At 45.9% G+C, this 18617-nt stretch overlaps 1 protein-coding gene across 3 annotated transcripts in view; it reads right to left on the reverse strand.

Annotated features, from left to right (window-relative positions):
• DYNC2H1 (dynein cytoplasmic 2 heavy chain 1) overlaps positions 1 to 18617 on the reverse strand; it is a 1560829-nt gene that overhangs the window by 334872 nt on the left and 1207340 nt on the right. For all 3 annotated transcript variants that reach the window (XM_086935265.1, XM_086935264.1, XM_086935263.1), the window contains 3 exons: positions 5937 to 6014; positions 5683 to 5814; positions 1955 to 2027 (listed from right to left, as the gene is read on the reverse strand). In XM_086935265.1, coding sequence (XP_086791391.1) covers positions 1955 to 2027; positions 5683 to 5814; positions 5937 to 6014 — 283 coding nt within the window. The remainder of the gene's footprint in view (positions 1 to 1954; positions 2028 to 5682; positions 5815 to 5936; positions 6015 to 18617) is intronic.

An 18617-nucleotide genomic window follows, 5' to 3' on the forward strand; every position in this document is an offset into this window, starting at 1 on the left:
TGGGTCACTGGGGAGACTTCACTGTGAAGTAGTGTGGCTCACTGGTTAGAGGCGGCAGACCCGAGAGCAGAGGACGGCCCGGGACCAGGGTTCGATTCCCGGCGCGGCAGGTTTCTGGACCAGGGTCAGCGGACTCGATAATTCTCTCGCCTCGGTGCCCACTCTGATCAGCGATCACACTCGGCAACTCTGGGCATTAGCTTGCCTCATCTTCACTAACGGCCCCACCAGACCGCCGGGGATGCCTGGTCTCACCCTGGAGATACCCATTAAGGGACCATCTCTCAAGGAAGCCAGGAAGGGTTTCGCAGCGGTCGAAGCGCCTTGGGACCCTACGGGTAGGTAGTGCGCTATATAAATGCCAATACACACACACACACTGGACCAGTGGGCCACTCAGACTTGGGCCGTGGGCATTGCGTGCAGAGTGGGCAAGACTCACGATTCCAAAAGGCAAGGGAGTCCTTTGTGTTGGTTTCTTTGTGGACAGGGCTGCTGTCTTCAGGAGTTCTTGGTCTTTGGGGAAGGCATGCAGTCAGTCCTCCCAGGGTTCTAGAAGTTGCTGTTCATGCAGGATGAGTCGCTTTTCAGAGCAGGTTTCTTCAAGGGCTGCAGACAGCCCGGTGGGGCTGGGGCCAAGCCTGTTCTTGTCTGGAGTTTTCACTGTTGCATGGCTCTTCGGTTCTTCTTCTTCTTTAGGTCACCATGAATCTGAGGTTCAAGGGTGCCTCTAAATACTACATTTAGGGGTATTTACAAGTACTGGCAGGTAGTTGCCAATGGGTTACTTACCTCAAGGGTGACTCCACCCTATGTAAGTTCACTCCCTTTGGGGAGGGGGCATACCCCTAATCCTATTGCCTACAATCCTCACATCCAATATGGAGGATTTTCAAAGGAGGGCGTCACTTCAGCCCTGGACACCTTAAGGGTGGTCCTGGCTGAGAGGGGACACACCTCTACTGATTACTAAATTTTCCGCTGACCTTGCTGCCATAATTGGGGCTTGGTCAGGGGCCGGGCATCATCTCCACTAGCTGGAGAGGTCCTGGCTAGCGCATCTAAGGGAAGGAAGCCTTTGCCTCAGTCCAGCGTGACCTAAAGTAGCCTTTTTAGCACTACTTGCTTCTAATCTCTTTTCTGCATAAGTTTAATTCTAAATTCAATATCTCAAACTTTGGATTTTTGTCCATTTGGTTTTACTTTGCTCAAATAAATATTCTCTATTTTCTTAAACTGTTGTGGAGTCTTTCTGTGGTGTTTTCACTGTTACTGTATGAGTTAGTGCAAAATTCTTTACATATTGCCTTTTAAGTTAAGCCTACTTGCCAGTGCTTAATTTGTAAATTAAGTAGTGCCAGGGCTCTCGTCCGGTCACTGCTGCTTCCACCACACATTGCCTCACTATGCTGTCAATAACAGTAACAACAAAACTACTAACCATCACGCTCCTACAAGTGTGACAATTCAGACTATTTAATGGCCCCCAAGCTAGAAGAATGTCTTGGGGAGCAGGTATTAGTAATTTTTAATGAATATATCATTAATAATTAACTGTTGTTGTGGTCATCTCTAAATTAGCTAGACAGCACCTGCTTGTGGCAGGCTGTCACAACCACCAGTGCTGACAATTAAGTGCTGGTGCCGAGCACCGGAAACCACCAGCTCAAATTAAGCACTGCTGCTTGCTCTGTGCCAAGCTAGCAGAGGGTGAACACAGTATTATTTAGGATTGTGTTGTGACTTACCCTGACTAGGATTAAGGTGTCTCTGTACTTGGACAGGGTGCGTATCTCTGCCAACTAAAGACCCACTTTCTAACAGTAGTTAAAAGGCAAAATGTTGTGGCAAAGTACAATGTAAATAAATGACACTGCGAAGCTTTAAATGTAATGGACAGCATGCTGCAGGTTCAAAGACTCATTGCAGTGATGACAAGCAACATTACGCTTACCAAGGGTTTTACTAGCAAAAAGAGCCATTGCACTCTGCAGTCTATCTGGTCGGACCGCCTGAACAACAAGCACCTTAAAATAAAGTAGACAGTATTTAGCGGATTCATACAAATACATTTCAAATTGTAATATCTCTACCTCTATTGTAATGAAACATGCCTCAGTTTATATACAATACATATGCACAATATATAGACTCCTTATGACTAGATACTTTATGGCCAATTAACGAACTTGTTCATTTTACAAACTTAAAAAAGATATATTTTCCAAATGTTTACGTACTTTAATCAAGATACTGTCTCTATCAGAAAGGGCTTTACCGAAATAAGTAACTTGCTCTTCTGACAGAGACTTCCGTAGATTCCTCACCTTTTAAGTAAATACCAGAGCAGTGCCTACCGTGAAGAACAACTGTGTATAGCCTCAAAAAGTAAGCATACTAAATAAGTTAAAAAAACATTTAAATTCCTCTGTGGCATTATAAATAGGATCAATCCCTTAAAAAAACACATCACAACAGGTGATTTATAAAGTGAGGCTTGATCCAGTAAACGTGAGAAAGCCGAAAAGGGCTGCTGGATAACCTTTAACCATGGTCACAGCAAGGACTTGCTGAGCTAGTGGTAAATGAAACAAAATAATATCAGAAAGGGAAGTTTGTAAAGGTTGGATATGATGGGAGGAACACTTCTTCCAGCGTCTAACATAAGAAAAATGTGTACTACTTCTGGAAGGCGATCATATGTCCTCAACTACTGCTGCTCAGTCTCCATGCATGGAGGTGTAGGCGATTCAGGTTTGGGTGCAGAACCTGACCCTGTTGCTCCTCCCATAGAGCCAGCCGAACTGGTGCTCATGGCCAGATGTTCTTGATCCTTGGAGGGAAAGTTTTCCAAACCAAATGGATCACTCGATGCTCCAATATATTTATGATAAGTTGAGCCTCCACTGGAGACCAGAGACCTCTGATCACCATCTGTCCCAAATGACCTCCACAACCTAATAACAAAGCATCTTTCACAATGGTTACTAATGGGTGAGACAGGGAGAGGGGTCTGCCACTGGTCCAATTGCATTCTAGTAGTCACCACTGCAGATCTTTAGCAAGTTTCCTCCAACACCTGACTAACATCTGACAGATTCCCTTGGTGTTGAGCCCACTGAGACTTCAAATTCCACTGCAGAGCCAACATGTGCCACCTGGCATGATCCACGAGCAGACTGCAAGAGGTCAAGAGACCCAGAAGCCACAGAGCCACTCTCAACCGAGATCCAGGCTGCAGCCAGAAATACCGGGATCAAAACCCAAATATCTTGGACTCACAAAGGCAGAGGTATAGTTCGATACAACACTGTGACCAGAATAGCTCAGATGAAAGAAAGTCTCTGCAAAGGAATCAGGTGTGACTTCGGCACAATAATGGAAACCCCTAATGAAATCAACAAGTCAGCCATTGTCTGGAGATGGCTGGCGACTGTTTAAGGCAAATGTACATTCAAAAGCCAGTTGCTGACGTACAGGAATACTGGTATTCCCAACCTGCAGAGATGTGCTGCAACCACTGCCATCACCTTTGTGAACACCTGAGGTGCATTGGTCAGCACGAAGGGGGGCACGGATAACTGAAAATGTCCCTGTCCTACCTGAAAATGCAGATGTCTGTAAGATGCAGGATGGGAAAATGAAAATACGTATCCTGCAGATCTAGAGCTACCCTCCAGTCCCCTAGACAGAACTTGGGCAAAGTGAGTATCTTGAAGTTGTCTTTCCTCAAAAAAAAGTTTAGACAAAGATTTAAAATTGGTGAAGGATTTGTACTTTTTTTGGTATTAGACAAAAACGGCTGTAACAGCGAGTCTCTATTTCTGAAACTGGAACTCTTTCTCTCGCTCCCTTTGCCAAAAGAGCCTGAACATCAGCATGACAAATGGAGCTGTGGTTCTCTGACAGATACTGCAGTAGTGGAGGTAGATCTGAAGGGAACGACTGGAAAGGTAGGGAACAGCCCTGTGCCACGATCTGGAGCACACACTAATCTGAAGTCATGCTCCTCCATGCCGGTAGGTAATGTGTGATACAACCTCCAACCGGCCGATCGTGAGCCATCCAGGTCAAGGCTTTGAGCTTGCAGCAGATTGTTGTGTTTGGTTGGTTACACATTCTATACCTGTTTCACGACCACACTCTCTAAAAGCCACGTTAGGCTGTTGCTTTGAAGAAGTGCTGTCTGTCTTTGAAGATAACCCTTTCTGAGCCCTTGAAAAGTGCGCTGCTGCTGTGATAGCTGGTGAGTTGGCGGTGCTGAACCTAAAAAGCAGGCAGATGCCTTGATCTCCTTAACTCTCTCAAGGGCTGTGTCTGCCTTCTCTTCAAATAACCTAGAGCCATCAAATTGCATGGCCATTAAAGAATGCTTGTCATCAGTAGAAAAACCAGTTGAACAGATCTAAGGATGCGGTCTTATAACCACAGTGTTCTGAACGAGCATACACTAAAGGAAACAGTAAATTACCTTCTGAATCTGAAAGAGCAATCAGATCTGCTACAGGCGTCAGTGAAGCCAATTCTGGCATCATCTGTGGCCTAGATCAAATAATCTGTGGTGTCAGGCACGGTGCCAAAGTAAGAACATCTCAGGCTTCATAGTCAATGGACTCAACGTTGTCAGTCTCTAAAGCAAACCAAAAGGCACAGCAGGTGTCAAGGAAGGTTCAGGCAAAGTCTGATCAGCCAGAGGCCTCCCCGGTTCTTTGGAGTATGAAGGCGCACTAGAAGAATCCGGAACAGCACAAAAGATTGAGTCCATAGCTTTTTTAAGCTTTTGGAGCTGATCTGGCATTGCCACCTTATTTGCTGGTAGTCGAAAGGTAGAATGCGTGGAAGGTGGATCTACAATGAGGGAACAAGTTTTTTTCCTAAGTCCTGGTTACCTCATGCAACTCTGAATGGCAGGAATGAATGGAATGGCGAGAAGCAAAAGAACCATGCTTGAATTTCATGTTTCTTATAGTTTTTTTTTACTTCAACGAAGTACTGTCCTTCGAACGGCCTCTTGAAGGAGAACGAGATCCTCTTCTTCACCTTAACCGAGACCGTCTTATCTTCAATTTTCTCATCTTGGCTACAGTGAATTTAGTTTCCGAATCTCAAATTGTCTTCTTGTTCATCTTAGAGCATGGTGCACATGACTTCGAGTTGTGGCCCAAACTAAGGCACCACAAACAGACATTGTGTGGCTCTGTAACTGACATCTGTCAGTTACAAGTAATACACGGTTTAAAACCCAAAGGTTTGGGTGACATTCTGTCCACAAAAAAAGCAATTTCTATTAGAAATTAGCCACAAAAATCGTAAAATGAAAGTTGAAGCTTCAGATCCACGGCAATTGGTGTGGAAAGAAAGGAACCAACACCAGCATGAGCAGGTGACGTAAATGAATGGAATCTGACATCACAAACGCACGAAAAGGAGTCGCACACATGGAACCATGATGTCATACGATGACACCTGTTGCGGCTGGAGGACATGGCTATGCAAAAGTTTACAGATTCAGTTCGGCACCTCAAGGAATTCAAAAGGTGAGGAATCTGCAGATATAAGTACCCATCAGAACAAAAGTGCTTTCTTCTACAGTAATATTTCCATCATCCTCAAACATAACCCCATTTTAGAAGACAGCCCTAGGTTGCAGTTATAATAAGGTATTGGTATCATAACACCTACCTGCTGAAAGAGGGATATTTTCTTCAAAACATTAGGTGGAAAGTCTTGTTCACATGTTGAGCTCCGTGAAAAATGATTCCAAAGATTTGCATCATCAAGGTTGATTACTTGGTACAGAGATGGTAATGAGGCCTGAAAGATTAGGTGCATATGAGTCTATTAATTAAAGAAAACATGGTGGCCTGCAACACATTGCATTTGTGTATGTGTGTTAAGAATAGTGATGCCTAAACTGCTCACAACAAGCAGCATACCTTTAAAAGCGCCACTGCATAACTGCGCTCTTGCTCAATCCATGATGGAATATGATCTCGAACAGATTTCTGTAAATCCTTTTGAAAAATGGAAATAAACTTACATTAGTGTGCTTTTTTGTGGTTGTTAAAGACATTTATTTATTAGAACAATAAGATTTGAGTTTTCATGATTTGCTTCGCTTTTGCGTTTTATTTATCTCTTTGAAAACTGATATACACAAGTGTTTAGCAGTTGCATCCGATATGCCAAATGACAAGATATTTATTGTACTCTTGCTGCTAGATCATAAGCACACATTTCAAGTAAAATTCCGAAGGTGAGCAGAGTGGATAGCGATGCAGGAATCCATCACAAAACGTTGTTTCTCGCAGCTTCAACTTCTGCTAAATATTTTTCTAAATCTGCCTTCACAGTTGAATGATGTAGCTAAGAAATCAAATAACTAAAACTGACAGTAGATTTTGTTTTCAGGACAGAACAAACAAATCAACCATAGCACTTGTAACAAAGGGCCACCGAAGTCACATATGGTGAATGGAAAACTTACGCACCTGTTCTCAAGCAAAAGATGACTTGAACTAGGATTAAAGTTGACTGGTTTGAGATGTAAACCCAGCTACAAAGGAGCAGGCATTGTTTGGAAGTCTTATAGAGTATGTTGTTATGACCAGGTGTTCATTAAACAGTATGCTAGGTATGGAGAGATAAAGGTTTTCTTTTCACTAAATGTGGAACAATTTGTATCTTTTTAGCTTTTGCCAGTGTTGTAAAACGTTTCACTGGACAGGCTAGAAGAATGTTATCCTACTCTTTCTCTAGTAAGTCTTCTCTGTTTGCACGCCTGCTTCCACTATGGTTGTTATTGCTGCTACTACTGAGAGTATTGAACCTTTTGTTGGTGGAATCTGCTTTCCTGAGATCCAAGGTGTTGCGCACGATTTACTTGTAAATGTACACTGCACATACAGGACTAAAGTGGGCAGAAGATTACTGTTAGAACTGGGGGTCTCTAGTTGGCAGAGGTAGGTACCACTGTCCAAATAGGGACCCTTGCTTCTAGTCAGGGCAAGGAGATAACCCTCTAGGATAACCCCTGCTCACCCTCTAGGTAGCTTGGCCTGAGCAGTCTAGGCTAACCAGAGGCAATGCGTAAAGTATTTGTACCAACACTCACAGTAACACAGTGAAAACACCACAAACTGATTCCACAACAGTTTAGGAAAATAAAGATATTTATTCTAAACTACACAAGACCAAAACGACAAAAATCCAACATACACAGTTCAAGAATATGGTTTCAAAAGAGTTCTTAAGGTTTGCGTTAAAGTTCTTCAGGTTGCGGTAAAATAAACCACAGATGCGTGAAAAGTTCACAGTTGCGTCACGTTTACTCACAGTATCTTTTAGATGCAACAAAGTTCCAAAAGCAGGAAGCTGGTGCGGTGGAAAACAAGCGATGCATTACTCCTGAGACCCTGGGGAGGCGATGCGACAGCCCCGCTGCAGCAGCGGGCGTGTTGCGACGAATCCGGTCTGTATGGGGAGGAAGGCCGCTTGCGTGGATTCCGGTGCGTAGGTTCCGTAGGAAGTATGTTCTCGCAAAGGCACGATGCGATGATGGCACGATGCGATGATGCGATGATGCGATGATGCGATGCGCGGTCCAGCGGTGATCCTCTCTCTCGCAGCTCCTCGATGCGATGGTTCTGCGACGATGCTCGCAGCGACGTGATGCGGTCCGCAAGCAAGCGGTACGGCGATCTCACCCAGCGACGACAGGCTCTGCGACGACACTCGCAGCGATGTTCGATTCTCCTGCACCGGTCTGGTGCGTCCTGCAAACGAAGGATGCGATGGCTCTGGCAGCGGCGTCAGGCGCTGCGCCGATCTCGACCTTCGTAGCGGCGGGAAACTTCTCGCACTGTCGGGGATGCGCTCCGCAAGCGAGGGATGCAACACTTTTCAGATTCAAAAGTCTCTCAAGCATAGTTTCAAGCTTCCCAGCTCAGGGTCAACTTCCAGAGGCCCCACAACTGGATCAAGCACTCTAGGAAGGACAGAACTCTCTCAGCAGAGTTCAGGGAAACTGGGGGTGAAGTCCTTTTGTTCCTGGGACTTCAAAAACAGGGAGCCAGCTCTTCTCAGGCCCTTGGAGATTCCTTCAAGACAGGGGACACAGCTCACAGCAAAGTCCTTCCCCTCTCCTTGGCAGCAAAGCAACAGCAGGTCAGTCCAGCAGGCAACAGCAGGACAGTCTTCCTTCTTCAGAGTCAGCTTTCTCCTTGGCAGAGGTTCCTTCTTGATTTCCAGGATGATCTAATTTTCTGTTGTCAGGGGTCCTGTACTTATACCCCTAAAGTCTTTGTTCTCTCTGTGCATGTGGGCCCTGAGCCCGGTCTTAACCAGTTCTGGGTGGATCCTGAGCACTTTGTTTTGCTGGCTGCATCTTTCCTTTCAGAGTGAGGGGCAGGGTCCTCAGCCGCCCAGCAGGAGGTGGAGCCAGCATTGTGGCAGGCAGGCACAGCCCTATTCAGCCCAGGTGCTAACTCCTCCCACCACTCAGGTTGCAACTGCATTCATTCAGCCTAGTGCTGACTCATCCAGCCTCTGGGGGAATTCCCCAGCCCCTGTCACTCACAAACCAGACAGTCAATACACAAACAGGCCCAGGCACACAGAAGGGTCAGACAAGAGAACAGCAACTTTCTAAAAGTGCTGTTCTCAAACACAGGATTTAAAAACCACCTTTCCTAAAAGATGTGTTATTAAATTCTGAGTTCAGGGATACTAGATACTTATGTCCTATCTTGTTCCTATGGGAAGAAATGCTGTTAACCACTGTAGCCAGCATCCCCCATGTTAACCTATGGAGCAAGATAGCCTTACAATAGTGAAAAACGAAAATGGCTGTAATTCACTGCACTAGTACATGCTCTACCTTTCACATACACTGCACCCTGCCCAGGGGGGTACCTTGGGCCTTCCATAGGGGTGACTGATGTGCACGAAAAGGGAAGGATTAGGCCTGGCTAGTGGGGACACTGACCAGGAGGACATGGCAGTTCTATACTGCCCGTAGGCACTGCAGTGGCAGGCCTGAGACACCATTTTAGAGCTAGTCCTGTGGGTGGCACAATCAGTGCTGCAGGCCCACTAGTAGCATTTGTCATCACCAGCCCTGGCACACCCAGTGCACTTTACTAGGGACTTCATGGTGATACAAATATGCCAAACATCTATATCCAATCAGAATAACAATTTACATAGAGAGCATATGCACTTCAGCACTGATCAGCAGTGGTAAAGTGCGCAGAGTCCTATTGCCAACAGCCACGGGTCAGGAAAAATAGGGGAGGAAGAAGCAAAAAGTTTGGGGATGACCCTGCAAGAAGGGCCAGTTCCAACAATTACTTTATATGATGAAGGGTAATACAGGTGCACACGAATAGATGTGTGCACATCAAATATATATTTATATGGTAACTCATGGTGTCGGAGAGAGGTGTTTGGTGGTGTTCAAAATACACCAAGGTCATTACACACTAATGTACAATTATCATACTAACACAGAACAACAATAAGTTGCTACTAACCATAGTCAATATCAGTGTGAAGCAGAAGAGTCACAATAATAACGAGGCTAATAGCGTCCTTTTTTCTAATTGATCAGGGAACAGTTCACACTCATAAGTGTTATTAGAACAAGGGATTTCTTCAGCTTTTGAATAGTTCATGGGATGTGATTGTGATGGGATGGAATTCCAAACCAGTGCTCACTACCCCTGAAAGTTTAAGACTTTTTTTCTTTCTGAAGACTGGTTATATCAACATGATCTCACCAATCGTCACTGACTGCCTCAGACACTCTCTATTCTTTTTAGAGCCACAGCCTTCAGTGTCTGATTACATCTTTATCTGATCCATTGTGCTGATTATGAATATCCCTGAAAATGAAAGATCCAAAATATGTGCTAGGCATCTTATTTCAATATTCTCTGGGCCAGACCACTGCAATACTACCGAGCTGCAAGTTCTGTTGGCTCTGTGACATCACTAATGATTTGGCCCCCAACCAACATAACTTTGTTAGGAATTTCAAAGAAGACCTCACAACAAGCTCTCAGAATTGCAATGTAAAATTCTGTAATGACCATATAGTGACTGTTTTCATGGAGACTGCTGTTTAGACACAAGCCTTCCAGTGAACTGAGTTTCATGGTTGTACTTTTTTATTTGGTAGCACAGTTCATAAGGGTACAGCTACATGTCATTTTCTAGCAACTGCTACAATCACCACCTTTGGTGGAAGGTATAACATTAAGACAAACATTCCACCTTTCGTAAAGCGGATCATGGTCAGAAGACCAGTACATCTTAAGAAACCCCAGTGTCACTGCTTTAGCCAAAGAGCGAGGAATAGATTAATGAGTGGCACTGTACTTGAGGCTGACTTGTGTTGTGTTGTGTCATCTGTCTCTTGCTAAGCTTCGAAGTACTTGTGACTGAAAAATCATGGAATATTTTCGAAATTGAGTTACTGGCTGAAGGAGATGAAACGAAACTAGTTACTTACCTGTAAGAATAGTTTTGCAGCACAGACTTTTCTAGATTCACATAAAGTGCATATTCTGCCATCTGGTAGTTGGAGTCGGAGAGTTTGAGTTTGAGTTTAAAAGTTCTTGTTAAGCGCACGTATACCAGCGGCTTCTTGGCGCTGTAGCTAACGGGGACTGAGGTTAGAGGTAGGGAGGTCAAAGCAGGCAGTTAGTCAAAGGATTTGGTAAAGAGATGGGTTTTGAGGCTTTTGCGGAATTGTGAATAGAGGGGGATGGAACGAAGTTCAAGGGGAAGGGAATTCCAGAGGGTAGGGGCGAGAACAGCAAATTTAGATCCACCCCACTTCTTTCTCCGGAAGCGTGGGATGGTAAGGAGGGAATGGGTGGAGGATCGTAGAGCCCTGGTGGGAACATAAGGGACGATCTCAGAGGAGATGAAAGCTGGCGCCGAACTAGAGCGGGCCAGGAAAGTAATGCATGCGAGCTTGAATTGAATTCTAGCTCGCACGGGGAGCCAGTGCAGTGATTTCAAAAGAGGGGTAGAGTGGTGGAATTTAGGGAGGTTGAAGGCCAGGCGGGCCGCCTGGTTCTGTATTTGTTGGAGGCGGCGCAGGCTGTATGCAGGGATGCCGGCATACAGGGCGTTCCCGTAGTCCAGGCGGTACACCACCATGGCCAAAATGATGAGTTTAAGTGCGGAGAAAGTGAAGAATCGGGACACCCTACGAATAGTACGTAGTGAGAGAAAGGAAGAAGATACCACAGAGCTAACCTGGGAGTGAAGGGTGAGTTGAGAGTTGAGTTTTATGCCTAAGGTTTTGACTGAGGGAGAGGGAACAGGAGAGGGACCAAGAGAAGGGGGCCAGAAGAGAGGGGACCAGGGGCTGGATGAACCACCCGTCAACACCAGTTCTGTTTTATCAGGGTTGAGTTTAAGGTGGTTGTGGTTCATCCAGTCCCTGATATGAAGCATAACAGTTTGAAAGTTAAGTGTAGCAGAAGGAGAAGAGAGATTGAAGACCAGCTGGAGGTCATCCGCATAATTAAATACGGTGACCTCCATCTGTTGAAGAGAGAAGATAAGAGGGGCAATATACAGATTAAATAGGAGGGGAGAGGAGCCCTGGGGAACCCCGCACTGAACTCTTCGGGTGTCCGCTGTGTAGTCACCCAGGCGAACAGCCTGGGTGCGGTCACTCAAGAAGGAGGACAACCAGACCAGGGCACTACCCCCGATCCCCGCCGCCGCGATACGGGAAAGTAAGGTGTTGTGGTCCACCGTATCGAAAGCGGCTGAGAGATCGAGGAGCACAAGCGCCTGGTGCTGATTGGTGTCCATACCCTCCCTGAGGGTGTCAAGGACCGACATGACAACAGACTCCGTGGAGTGTGCGGGGCGAAAACCGGCTTGACGGGGGGCAAGGACACCGTGTTTCTCCACGAAGGAACTCAGAGCGCAGGTGACATGGCGCTCGAGCACCTTAGCCAGGAAAGGTAGGAGGGAAATGGGGCGGAAATTGGCCGGGACAGAAGGATCTGCCCCTGGTTTCTTCAGAATGGGCACAATGACCGCGGATTTCATGGAGTTGGGAACTATGCCTTGAGAGAGGGAGCTGTTGAGGAGGTGAAGGGGAGGGTCTGGGCAGGAAACAAAAACGTGGCGGAGAATGTGAGCAGGACAGGGATCGAGCGGAGAGCCGGATTTGATCAGTGGCACTACAGAGGTCAGACATTCCCGAGTGATAGGGGGAAAGGAGATTAGTGCACCTTTTGGGGGAGGACATTGAGGATCGACAAAAGATGGGGAGGGAGGGGGAATGTTGGCCTTAATGGTGGTAATTTTATGAATAAAATAATCATTAAGAGAGAGACAGAGATCTTCGGATGGGGCTGGTTTGAGAGTCGTTCTGTCCGAGAACGCCAGGTTGTGGACGATGGAAAAAATCTCTTTGGACTGGTTCTCTGCTGCTAGGATTTTCGAAGAGAAGTAGGATGTTTTGGCCGCCAGGATGGCTTTTTTATACTGGCTCAGGATGTTGGTGTATTCCAGTTTCAAAATGGGGCAATAAGTTCTTCTCCAGGCCCGCTCTGCGCGGCGGACAGTTAATTTGGTGGTTTTAAGGTCATGATTAAACCACCGATTGGCGTCTTTGTCGCGTTTGGAGGTGATACGTTTGAGCGGGGCAACAGAGTCGCAGCTGTGAGTGAGCCATTGATTTATGGAATCGACCTGGGAAGCAGTGGTGAGACCCTGGAGAGCGGGAAGAGAATTAGTCAGGAGGGAGGAGAAATTTTCAAGATTGACACGACTCCATGATCGGACCCAGGTGTTTTTGGGTCGGAGGGGCTTAGCTGGGGGGAAAATGGGAAGGAGAAAGGAGATCAAGTGATGATCAGACCAAGGGCAAGGGGAGATAGAAAGTGATTCCACAGGGCAGTTCAGGGACCAGATCTGGTCAAGCCGATGACCTTTAGTGTGGGTGGGGGAGTGAACATGGGATGTAAAGTTGAGAGAGTAAAGGGTTTCGGAGAATTCCTTTGATGAAGGACCTTCGGCAGGATCGGAAGGCCAGAAATTAAAGTCGCCAAGGAGTAGGATAGAGGAATTGTTGACGGTAATAGTGGCCAGGACCTCCAGAAAGTCGGGGAGGAACTGTAGGGGGGACTGGGGGGGACGGTAAGTGAGGAAGCAGGTTAGGGGGGGAGAAGTGGAGAGTGTGCGGATCACTAGGAAATTCAGTGGTAGCAATGGTAGGTAGGGATAGGATTTGGAAGGGGAGATCGGTACGTGCGACGACCGCCACGCCGCCCCCGGCTCTACCAGATGGACGATCAGCCCTAAGGGCGTAGTAGGAAGCCGGTAAGGTGGAAAGAAGTGTGGGGAGGGAGTCGTCGCAGAACCAGGTCTCAGTTAAGAAAAGGAGATCGGGGGTGTGAAGGTCCAGCAGGACCGAAAGCTCGTGCGCATGGGCGACCGCCGATCGGGTGTTGAGGTAGATAGCTGTGAGGTTTTTAGGGGTAAGGGGAGTAGCAGTTCCACAGTTAGTGGGAGAAGACGTGACTGTGGGAGGGGGGAAAGGAAGAGGGGTAGGGGGGCTATACCAAGAGTGGTGATGAGGGAGCTGGTTGTGGCCGAGATGGGCCAGGGACCCTGGTAACTACGTAGTAGGTCCGGGGTGTAGGTGATAAGTGGGGCAGAGTGGAGCGCCCCTAGTCCCGGCCAGTCGCAGACGGGCGCAGACGGGCTTGCCTTAGGCGCGCCCTTTTCTTTTTTTTTCCTTCTTTTTCTTTTGAGTGGTTGTGAAACCTGGTCCCCCTGGTCAGCTACAGCCCCCTTTGTGTGAGTGCAAGCTCCAAGATTATTTATTCAGCCATGGAGATCGGAGGTGCACTGAAGACGTCTGAGAAAACACAGCAGCAGACACAGGCAAGAAAGAAAGCCCACCAGAAACTCCAAAGAGAGAGGTGGTATCATGGAAGGTAGCGTGTGTCTGAAACATCATGGAATATGTTGGAAATTGAGTTATTGGCTGTAGGGGATGAATCCCTATTCAAGCAGGAACCACAATTCACAAGCAAACTCCAAATTGAATTGTGCTTAACCCTCAGGTAGCTCAGAAAAAGCAGTTAGGCTTAACTCAGAGGTAATGTGTAAAGTATTTATGCAGCACTTTAAACAGTAATGCATTGAAAACACAACACAAGAAAATTCCACACCAACTTAGGAAAATGGAGTAAAGTTTAATACATTATTTGAGCCCAAAACAACAAAATCCAATCAGTAGAATAGGAGCTATGCAATTCTAAAGATTTAAGTGAAAAATAGTATCTAGAAGCACAAAGTGCCAACTGTAGGTATCTAGTCGCGCAGGACTGCGAAAAAGTCACACATTCAGGCTGACTGTGATGGGTCACAGGATGGATACGGGGACCACGTTAGGCCCACTGAACAAAGTACGCTAACTCCTGGTTGCGGATCGTTGCAAGATCCAAGCATCGAGGATGAGCCACACAGTAGCTGATTCAAGGAAGGTGCAGGGCTGCAATGCAGAGTCCTGCATCACTGTCAACGATGCCGTTGACGAGGGGCTTGCAATGAGAAGGCCTGCGTTGAAGATTCATAGCATGACGGCGGTTCAGAGGAGGCTGCAGAATGCGATGCGAAGTCAGATATTGGTTTCACGCTGCATCGGTTCTTCTCACAGAACCACAGCTGGGCTGGCAGAACACCTTCAGGTCCACTCCTAAGGGTCCAGGTCTGCGGTGGCACCACTTTGGTGGGGGGGTATGGGGGAGAGGTTCAAAGCCAGTAAACCTCTGGGTATTGCTGCGTTTAAGGTGGTTGTAGCCTTTTCTTCCCCTGAGGCTCTGATTAGGAGGCCAGCCAACTAGTCCTTCAAGTCACACTGGTGGTCCTGGGTTCAAGATTCAGGGCCAGTCCTCCTCTTTCAGGTAGCAGGGCAACAGAATAGCAGACGTCCTTGCAGAACAGCACAGCAGCCCTTCTGTGTTTTCCACAGGTCCAGAGGTGTACAGAGAAATTGGGTCTGAGGGTCCAGTATTTGTATCTGGTGCCCACCTTGAAGTAGGAGAAGGTTCTGGAAGTTTCCACCCTCAGAGGGGTTTGGAATTTCCTGCCTCCCTGCCCTGGCCATAGCTTGTCTGGAGACAAAAAAAAGCCTAGCGTCAAAAACCTTTGCGAGTGTGCTGGGCAGAGCTCTTATGATGCACAAGTGATGTAGGTGACAGCTCCTCCCCCTCATCAAATCAGAGGTGGCCCACCTTGCCAACACCTATCCCCTTTTGCCTTACTGTATGGGAGCAATATACAAAGACTAACGACCAGCCCCACCTAGTCATATGACCCAGGATACAAGTTGCAGGCACCAAATGATTAGGACAATAAAATGCCTATAGACCCAGCTTAATGCTTAAGAGACAAAGGGCTTTTTCCGATTTGCGCTGACCAAATGGTAGAGTCTGACACCCTATCCAATTTGGCTCTATCTAAAATCACATTCCGTTGAGCTTTCCTGCTGTGTATGAAAATCATATATTTAGTTTTAGACTTGTTTATTTCAAGGCCAGGGTCTTTGCAAAAATGATTAAACTTCCCCAAAAGGGCATTGTGATCCACAACAGTTTTAGATAAGAGAAGTGCATCATCTGCAGATAGCAGACTTGGTTTTATGGAGCCAGCAATTTTGGGTGCATCATTCACACAATTCATTAGACAGAACATGCTTTCATTAATGAATAATACAAATAGTATGGAGCAAGGACGCACACTTGCCTGAATGCACACCCTATTGGAAAGTTCTCTGTGGTTCCCCCGGGTTCCATCTGACTCTGGAAAAATGATCAGTGTACAAATCTCGAATCTGCATCAATAGCCTTGAGAGAACCCCTATTTCCATGAGGACCTCCTAAGGTTTTGCCCTTGGGACCAGGTCAAATGCAGCACGAAGATCAACAAAGGCGACAAAGAGCGACTCCTGGTACAGATCAACAACTTTCCATTTTCTAAAAGTGGCATTTTTTGAATTGTGACTTAAAATCTGACTTTACCGTTAAAGAAGGTTTTAAATTAAAAGTCTTTAGACACCAAATTCAACATTCCTACCTCTCGCAATTTGAAGTTAGCACTTACTAAATATGATAGGTTAACTCAATGTTATCCTGTGGGTGAGGCAGGCCTTGCAGTCATTAAAAATTAATTTAAGAGTTTTTCACTTCCAGGTAATGTAAAAGTAACAAGCATTGGCAAAGTCAATAGGTTTAGCCTATGCGAGATCTATTGGCGTTATCAATGTTTGTTTTAAAAATGTTGCACAGTGGTGCAAGCTTCTGCTAGCTAGCTTAAAGTAAATAATAAAAACAAATATGTAGTTTATATTATTGAACAAATGTCTATTGTAGTTGCCCGCATGTCAAAGTGTAGCTTGCTGGAACAACGAGCATGGAGAGGGTGTGGTGGTACAGCCAGAGCTGCTGACTTTGGAGTTAGGGAACCAGGTTCAAGTCTCAGCACCATCTAGACATCCTGTGATTCTTGGCAAATCATTTAATCTCCCTGTGGCTGTAAAAATTAATGTATTCCTGTGTAATGTAACTGGTGCTCATACAAATGCTCCAAGTCCTTCCAGTGGACTTTGTGTTACATAAAACAAGCTATGATGGAGGTAGGAGGGATGCAACTAGCGACAGGATGAGGGAAAGGGTATGCAGTGACGGGAGCAAGGTGGTTTGAGAGAAAGGTCAGCAACGAACGGGCAAGGGGCATGCAGAAACGTAAGTGAGGTGGTGGTAGGGAAGGGCAAGCAATGAACAGAATGTGGATGCTGGAAAGTTAAAAAGAAAACGTATGGTACAAGTGCTAGGCCAGCGGAAAGACACTGGCCATCAGGAGCAGTACTTGGTCCATTCTCCACAGCAAAGGCAAAGATATGAAGCAGAATAGGAAGCTGGATGCAGGAGGAGGCGCTGAACAGCAGAAAGAAAAGAAATGAGATGGACGTGAGAGCCAACCAATGGTAGGTAAAGGTAAGTAATTACGGGCTCTACACCCCTTTTAATATTATTTTTTCTGTTACAAGAGATTTCGCAGGCACCGTGTAGGCGAAATCTTAAAAGGGTCACCAAACAGAAGTCATGATGACCAGCAAGCATTATTAAACTATCAGCTAGCTTCAACTGGAGACAAAGAGTGGAAAGGCGCTCATCTAATAAATGTTTTTCAAAAAGCAGCCAAGTAACTCAAAATAAAACTACTCTATATACTACAGAGTTAAGGGAGAGGATTAACAATCAAGCATATTTACATTGATTTTTGTAAGGAAATGGGTTAGATATGTGAACATTTATGTAATTTTGTGCAGATAGGCATTCCCTAACTCAGTTTCAATACAGTCAACTCCTTTATTTAAGGATGGATAAGATCACATAAAGTTACAGTGATTAAACGTATCTGAAATGTATTCAACAGACTTCCGCCCACAGTTGCATTCAGGTGTTACCAACAGAGATGTTTCTAAAGCAGGAACTTTTGATCTGCAAATATCACACAGTTTTGTGCAGCATGTTTTTTAACCCACAGAGAGGTCTTCCAAAAATTGGAAACTGGGCACTGCAGTTTATACACAGGTCTTTACCATGGGCACTTAAGCCACTAGAGATTGGAACCTGCAGGGCAGACACAGGTTTATCAACTACTTGAACTATCTTTCTTGGACTGAAATCTGTTGCCAGAAAGTTAAATACAGATCTCGGCTGATAGCCAGAAACTGGTCCTAGGATGCTTGATTCTGGTCCAGGGAAGACATGGCTTGGCAGTTCGGGCTGGACTGTTCCCATGAGGCACAAGGTCAAGACTGATTTGCATATGGCCATGTCTGAACTGAGGTGGCGTGGTGAGCAAAACAACAATGGATTAAACCCAGATCTGTGACTGGGGGTGAATGTTTTACCAATGTGCAACATTCCATTCATCATCTTGTGTGTTTTGCTGTGGGCCTGTAGTAGCATTTCATTTACAGGCCCTGGGTATATGTATTACCACTTTACTAGGGACTTGCAAGTAAATTAATTGGGCAATTAGGAGTAAGCCGGTTTCACTATGTTTAAAGGAAAGAGCAACTGCACTCCAGCACTGGTTAGCAGTGGTGAAGAGCGCTGAGTCCTAAGGCCAACAAAAGGTCTAACAGAATGTGTTTGTCTATTAGCGAAACTCTGGCAGGAGTAAAGTCGGAGAAAATAGGTGAATATAATGTGACTTGTGTCAAGTCTGCATCAGTATCAGTGTAATGTCCAGGTGAATATCTCCTAGGAAGGGTGCAAGATATGCTATCAGAGGGGCCATGGTGTCTGGTGGTTTGGGGAGTGAGGGCATGCTGAACAATCATTGGCAAAGCCAAAATGTCTGGCGTTTCCTGCCAGCCTTTTAGTTTTTTTAGGGCTTGTTTTGGTAAGTCATGGTATCTGCAAACGTTTATTAACAAGGAAGATACCAGGCCCTCATCAATAAAAAAAAACACTAGTACACATTACCTGTCGCTGGCACTGAAGGGTTTGTGTGCTCCATGTGAAAGGGTCGAATGCTGTCATTCACGGTGATATTAGAGA

Source organism: Lissotriton vulgaris, chromosome 8, assembly GCF_964263255.1.
Source record: "Lissotriton vulgaris chromosome 8, aLisVul1.2, whole genome shotgun sequence".
NCBI lineage: Eukaryota > Metazoa > Chordata > Amphibia > Caudata > Salamandridae > Lissotriton > Lissotriton vulgaris.